At 42.1% G+C, this 7,012-nt stretch overlaps 1 protein-coding gene across 1 annotated transcript; it reads left to right on the top strand.

The window, feature by feature from the left end:
- Positions 1-1,443: 1,443 nt before the first annotated feature.
- On the top strand, positions 1,444-3,549 carry LOC138883925 (uncharacterized). Its single transcript, XM_070164646.1, has 3 exons — positions 1,444-2,160; positions 2,305-2,784; positions 2,923-3,549. Exons 1-3 carry the CDS (start codon positions 1,444-1,446, stop codon positions 3,547-3,549), a joined length of 1,824 nt encoding a protein of 607 aa, XP_070020747.1.
- Positions 3,550-7,012: the final 3,463 nt, after the last annotated feature.

Raw genomic sequence — 7,012 nt, 5'->3', positions numbered from 1 at the left:
AATGATCCTTTAAGATAAGCCTTATCCAAAGTCCATCGGGTTTTCCATAATCCCAACGGACACAATCATGTTCTGTGCGTTAATTTGGAGAACTAAATGCCGATATGTTGATCATAAATGTATAAATAATCGAGACTGGTGGGGGTAAGGCCTAACCCTTTTGTTTTGCAGAAAATGAGGAACGAGGTCCCCAGCTTCGGTATGGTTAGCACACCCTCACTCTTGCTAGACTAGTGGAGGAATCTTCTGTCAAATGACCAAATCAATGGATGGAAAGAGAGGGTCGCCAAATCCAGCGAAAAGCTGGAATATCTAGAATATAGCCTGTTGGAATTGGAAGGAAAGGTGAGGAAGAGAGTCACTGATTGCCAGAACACTGAAGGAAATGAAGGAGAACATTTGGCAAAGGCATTTTAACTTGTGAACCTACGCGAATTGGAGGATTTAATCAACGAGAACATTTTACCTGAGGAAGGTCCTTCTGGGACCAAATAGATTAAATTTGCTTGCTTTTCTTAAATATAAAAAGGCCAAGTGCCAATAGTGACTTGTTTTTTTATGTTAAGTGTCATTTTTGGATTCGTCTATTTTATATTATGAAATAAAGCATTTATTGGCATTTGAAGTTCTCCAAATTTATTTTTCGTTAGGCCTACCTTGGGCACAACGAGGCTCCCAAATTAGGATACGAGTTAATATCTTGCACTGTGTATAAATACTGCAAACATTTCAGGATCCCTACTAACTTGTTACCTTTTGTTTTGTTTACTTTTATTATTATTATTCACATCCCCATAGTTTGGTTCATCCATACTGGCCTCGTCAACATATCATACCAGATCTAGAGTTCCTCCACCTCCTCCTCCTCCAAGCAACAAAAAAAGCAGAGGGAAATCAAATATGGACGACTTAAGTGGAATTCAAAAGGAAAATATTGAGAATGCAGAGACCTCCGATGGCCGTAGTACTCCGGCCCCGAATGACCTGGTTTTGAGACTTGAACAAAAGATACTAGAATTGCAAGGAGAACTTGAGCAGGTACACAATTTGGCAAACTTGTCACTCACCCTCAATGTCCCTGATATCCACCAACAGAGCACGGAGAACCCAACACCTCCTCAAAACATACAAAACCAACAGCCACAAAATACTACCATACCATATCAATACGCAACTCCACCACGAAATATCAATTCATTGCCGATACCAACTCCACCACAACAACATCAACCAATACCATACCCACTAACCACCACTTAGCACACTTCCCAAAATAAACCACCACTCATTCCTGATCCACAAAACTCCACCAATGACCATCACTATACCCAAGTTCCTGGCACCCATCAGGGCAACCCCATATACGTAGAAACTATACCACATTCTACCCAGCCAATATCCTGTGCACCGGAATCCTCTAAAAAGGACCTTCTCATTAAGAACATGGCCGAAGAACTCAAGAAATTAACAAGCCGAGTTCAAAGTATTGAAGGCGATAGAGGAATAGAAGGGTTGAACTATGAATATCTATTTAAACATCCTGATGTGGAACTACCAGAGCGGTACAAACCTCCCAAGTTCGAAATGTTCGATGGTATAGATGATCCCAGGGTTCACTTAAGGACCTACTATGACAAGCTTGTCGGGGTCGGAAAGGATGAAAAGATTCGAATGAAGCTCTTTATGAGGAGCCTTACTGGGGATACGTTGTCTTGGTATATTAGCCAAAATCCCAAGAAATGGTCAAATTGGGTAAGCATGGCGTCAAATTTCTTGGACCAGTTTAACACAGAAAATGCACCGGATGCCTTCTACATTCAAAATCTCAAGAAGAAACCTACTGAGACTTTCCACGAACATGCTACTCATTGGAGGTCAGAAGCCACCAAGGTCAGGCCCGCTTTGGATGAAGAACTTCTGAATAAATTCTTTGTTAGAGCGCAAGATCCACAATATTATGAGAGGCTGATGGTCATCGAAAATCACAAATTCTCTGATATTATCAAGCTCGGGGAAGGGATCGAGGAAGGAATCAAGAGCGGGATGGTAACAAATTTCGAGGCACTGCAAGCCATGAATAAGGCACTCCAATCAGGTGACATACCAAAGAAGAAAGGGGTTGGAACAGTAATGGTGGCTCACTGCCTAAAATCTCCATTTGTATATCAAACACCTCCACCCACATATCAAACACCTCCACTCACATACTAAAAATCACCACCTACATATCAACCTTCATCCCCCAGATATTCCTAACTAGCTGTTGTCCATCATACCTATAATTCCCAACCATCCCACTTCCAGTCACTACCAACTCGCCAAAATTATCCAAGACCAAGTCACAACTTTGATCGCAAGCCACTCAGACAATATACCGCCATCGCTGAGCCCATCGACCAATTGTATGAAAGGTTAAAGACTACAGGTTATGTCACTCTTGTTCCTGCTGTGGTGCTAGAAAATCCATCCCAAAGGATCAATCCAAACAAAATCTATGTATACCACTCCGGTATGAAAGGGTACACCACTGCTGAGTGCCGAACTTTGAAAGATAGGATCCAGACACTCATTGACAACAAGGTCATACAGGCAAAGGAAGCCACAGCTAATGTCCACAACAGTCCCCTCCCTGATCATAGAGGTGACAGTGTACATGTTGTAGAAACAAATAAGGAATGGGACCCTGAGGGGTCAATCGAACATATACGAGAAGGCGATGACTTTAAGGTTGTAGTCACACTTACTCCTATTGTGGTTCAGACTCAGAAACCTATTGATGTTGAGGTAACTGCATCAGTTCCATTCGAGGTGGAAGTAGCTCACCCCGCAGCCACCTCCTCTCCATTTGAAGTAGAAATGGTCACACCTTTTACTGTGACGGTGTCAACCACACCCCTATTTATCTCAAAAGTGATACCCTAGGATTATGTTGCCGCGGCTCAGCGAAAAAGGAAGACTAAGATAGAGGAATCTGATGCCACACAAGGGATGACTAGAACTGGAAGAGTTTACACACCTGAACACCTAGGAGGTTCAAGGAAAGTTGCCACTACTAGGCAGCCTGTCATTAAGACTGGACCAAATTACTTGTGGAGGAAAGAACATGCGAAAGAATATTCTATCATTGATCATTTGAATAAAGTCCCTGCTCAGATATCTATCCTGTTACTACTACAGAATTCAGAGGCACACAAGAACGCCTTGATAAAAGTACTGAGTGAGGCTTATGTACCCGATAATAACACTAGTGGAGAAATGGCCAACATGGTCGGACAGGTGCTGGAAAGCCATAAGATTATCTTCCACGAAGACGAGCTACCTCCCGAGGGTCTGAGTCAGAATCGAGTATTGCATATTACGGTACAATATGAAGACAAATTCATTGCCAGGGTCCTAGTTGATGGAGGTTCTAGTTTGAATATTTGTCCACTGGATACCCTGAAAAGGTTGGACAAAGGTTTCCATGAAATACGGACCAGAAGCATGAATGTGAAAGGTTTCGATGGGTTGCAGAGGGCCACGATCGGGGAGATCAACCTTTACTTGTAGATGGGGCCAACTTGGTTTGATGTTGAATTCCAAGTGCTTGACATACCAGCCTCATATAATCTTTTGTTCTACCGCCCATGGATCCATGCTGCTGGAGTCGTGCCCTCCATGCTACATCAAGTTGTAAAATTTTAATGGAACCATTAGGAGGTAATCATTCATAGAGATGAGAGTAACCCCATCTACACTAGTCAGACCATCCCGGCCATTGGACATAGAAGGAGGCTAGGAGGGGAAACCTATCATCACATTGAACGGGTCAATGCCGTCAAGAAAGATAAGTGGTTGAGTAACAAAATAGAAAGCATACTAGCATGGTTCAAATATGAACTCGACAAAGGGTTGGGAAAGAACCTCCAGGGGATCACCAAGCCGATATGATTGAAAAATCATGGTACCACCTTTAGGCTCGGATACCAGTATACATGGTAGGAGTATAGGGAATGGTCACCCCCATAGCGTAGACTGTATTACCCTCTTGAGCAACCGATACCCCATTTGGAACATGCTTTCCATCAGACAGACACAATATGAGGAACTGCTGAAGAAGAAGCATTAGCTAGGCTGAAGGATCTATTCTTGGAATATGAGGATATGGACTGCAGTGCCATAATTAAGGAGGAGGAGGAAGAAGGCCTCTCCATTCAGACTGTGGAAAAGGGAGTTATTCTCAAAAACTGGACCGCCACACCATCCTGAGCCCGCCGAGTCCCTGGGTAGCTTGGTAGAATTTATAGCCGTTCTGGGCATTTTTAAATTTCCAGCAATTTTGTTTTAAGATTTCTTTGTTTAAAAATAAATGCTCGATCTACCGAGCAAATCTTTGTTCGAACAATTTTCGCAGTTTTAATCAAATGCATTTGCCCTTTATCATTATTCATTACTATTTTTTATACTTTTCCTTTCTATAGTGTTATTATTACTTTTCCTGATGAACCAGTGACTGTGACATGCAATGAGGCAACGTAGCATAAGAATAGTGAATCAGAGGAAGAAGATGAGATATCCGAGGAAATTGTCAGAGAAGTTGAGAATTTTGAGAACAAGCCTAAATCCAACTTGGACGAAACAGAAGCAATAATTTTGGGAGACGCCGAGACCGTCAAAGAGACCTGCATCAGCATTCACTTGTCACCAATACAAAAGGAAAAGTACATCCATTTTCTAAAGGAATATGAGGATATCTTTGCATGGTCGTATGACGATATGACCGGTTTGAGCACATCTATAGTAGCTCATAAGTTGCCTACCAATACCATGTGCCCGCTAGTCAAGCAGAAACTAAGAAAATTCAAACCAGACATGAGTTCGAAGATAAAAGAGGAAGTTACCAAGCATATCAAAGCCAAAGTTCTTAGGGTGTTTGAATACCCAACCTGGTTAGCTAACATCGTGCTAGTTCCGAAGAAGGACGGGAAGGTCAGGGTATGTGTTGATTATCGGGATTTAAATAGAGCAAGTCCCAAAGACGACTTCCCACTTCCAAATACACACATCCTGATCGATAACTGCGCCAAGCATAAACTTCAAACGACCAACTGTATCAGAATAGAATGTCAAGAGCTTTCAACAAAAGGGTCAAACCAAGACAGTTCGCACCAGGGAAGCTGGTATTGAAGAAGATCTTCCTGCATCAAGATGAAGCCAAAGGGAAGTTTTCTTCCAACTGAAAAGATCCATACATGGTTCACAGGGTCCTGACAGGAGGAGCACTCATACTTGCAGAAATGGATGGAGAAATCTGGCCAAAACCAATCAATTCAGATGCAGTTTCTTTTCTGATGTAATTGAACTACGCTTGACCTAATTCCCATTTAAGACGGGATACGTAGGCAGCCTTATGGGTTCGGTCATATCATAATAAAATTTTCATTTCCCCCAAAATCAGAAATTGGGACAGAATTTTGAGGAGGGTCCTCAAAATTCCGGAGTAAGTCCAGCCATCGCCGACGCATGTCAGAAAGTCAGTAATCAGTCAAGAACTGGGGCAGAATTTTGAAGGATTCTCAAAATTTCGAAGAAGATTCAGTAGGGTCCGCCATCCGCAAACAGTCAAAGATTATCAGCCAAACTGGGGCAGGATTTTGAGGAGGACCCTCAAAATTCCATAAGAGAGCTCTAACGTCTCTGAGATGTGTCACAGTTACTAGTTAATCAAAATTACTTGATATATCAATAAGTTTCTAAAACAACTCTATTTTTCAAATATTTCATATTTTCGAAAAGTCTACTTCCATAATAGTCAGGTGTCACCCAGGGGAACTCGAAAGGCTTTTAAAACAAAGAAGAGCAAGGTCGGCAGACGAAGCAAGAACCACCTCCCCTCACCAAACTTACAATTTTTTTTAATACAGGCACATTTGACGTAATGGTAGCATTCGCAAAACATGTATACACAAGGAAAATTCACCATCCATCTGGACGTCAGACACCAAATATATCTCCAGCTAAGACATACACTACCCTTATCTGCTATTCTCTCTTTACATGGGACTAATCCCTATCCCCCACGTTTGCATGGGACTAATCCCTATCCCCCACATTTGTATGAGGCTAATCTTTGCCTTAATATTTGCATGAGTCTAATCCTGGGCTCCATATCTGCATGAGTCTATCCCTGACTCCAAATTTGCATAAGGATAACCCTTGTCTCCCACTTGCATGAGTCTAATCTCTGACTCCACGTTTGCATAAGTCTAATCCTTAACTCCACATTTGCATTAGTCTAATCCTTGACTCCACATTTGCATGAGTCTAATCTTTGACTCCATATTTCCATGAGTCTAAGCCCTGACTCCACATTAGCATGAGTCTTATTCTTGACTTCACATTTGCATGAGTCTAATCCTTGACTCCATATTTGCATGAGTCTAAGCCCGAACTCCACATTTGCATGAGTCTAATCCTTGACTCCATATTTGCATGAGTCTAAGCCCTGACTATACATCTGCATAAGTTTAATCCTTGACTCCATATTCACATGGGACTAAGCCTTGTCCCGAATCTTGCATAAGACTAAGCCTTGCCTCCATATCTGCATAAGGCTATGCATTCCCTTCCATTTGCATGGGACTAAGCCCTATCTCAAATCTTGCATGAGGTTAAGCTCTACCTCCATATTTGCGTATGGCTAAGCATTGCCTTCTCCTCATATGAGACTAAGCTCTGTCTCCAATCTTGCATGAGCCTAGGCCCTGACTCCATATTTGCATGAGGTTAATCCTTGCCTCCCCGCTTGCATAAGGCTAATCCTTGCCTTCCCACTTGCACGAGACTAAACACTATCCCTCTTTGCACCAATATTGCTCTATTTTCTACTACTATCTACTTGCTTTTCAATCGGGCTAAGCTCTGCCCTCCACTTTGCAAGACTAAAACTTGTCTTGTTACATCATATTATTTCATATTATGGGCTTAAACATCGCCAATCTATCCAAGGGCGTCATAATCTAAAGGCACTATC

This window comes from Nicotiana sylvestris, chromosome 12 (genome assembly GCF_000393655.2).
Source record: "Nicotiana sylvestris chromosome 12, ASM39365v2, whole genome shotgun sequence".
Taxonomy (NCBI): domain Eukaryota; kingdom Viridiplantae; phylum Streptophyta; class Magnoliopsida; order Solanales; family Solanaceae; genus Nicotiana; species Nicotiana sylvestris.
This window is presented reverse-complemented; position numbering and strand designations above follow the sequence as displayed.

Coding starts and splice junctions, on each gene's coding strand:
- LOC138883925 (XM_070164646.1), top strand. CDS start 1,444: ATGGCCGAAGAACTCAAGAAATTAACAAGCCGAGTTCAAAGTATTGAA. Junction 2,161..2,304: donor ACTGCCTAAAATCTCCATTT/GTATATCAAACA, acceptor TCCCACTTCCAG/TCACTACCAACTCGCCAAAA. Junction 2,785..2,922: donor AGAAACCTATTGATGTTGAG/GTAACTGCATCA, acceptor GTGATACCCTAG/GATTATGTTGCCGCGGCTCA.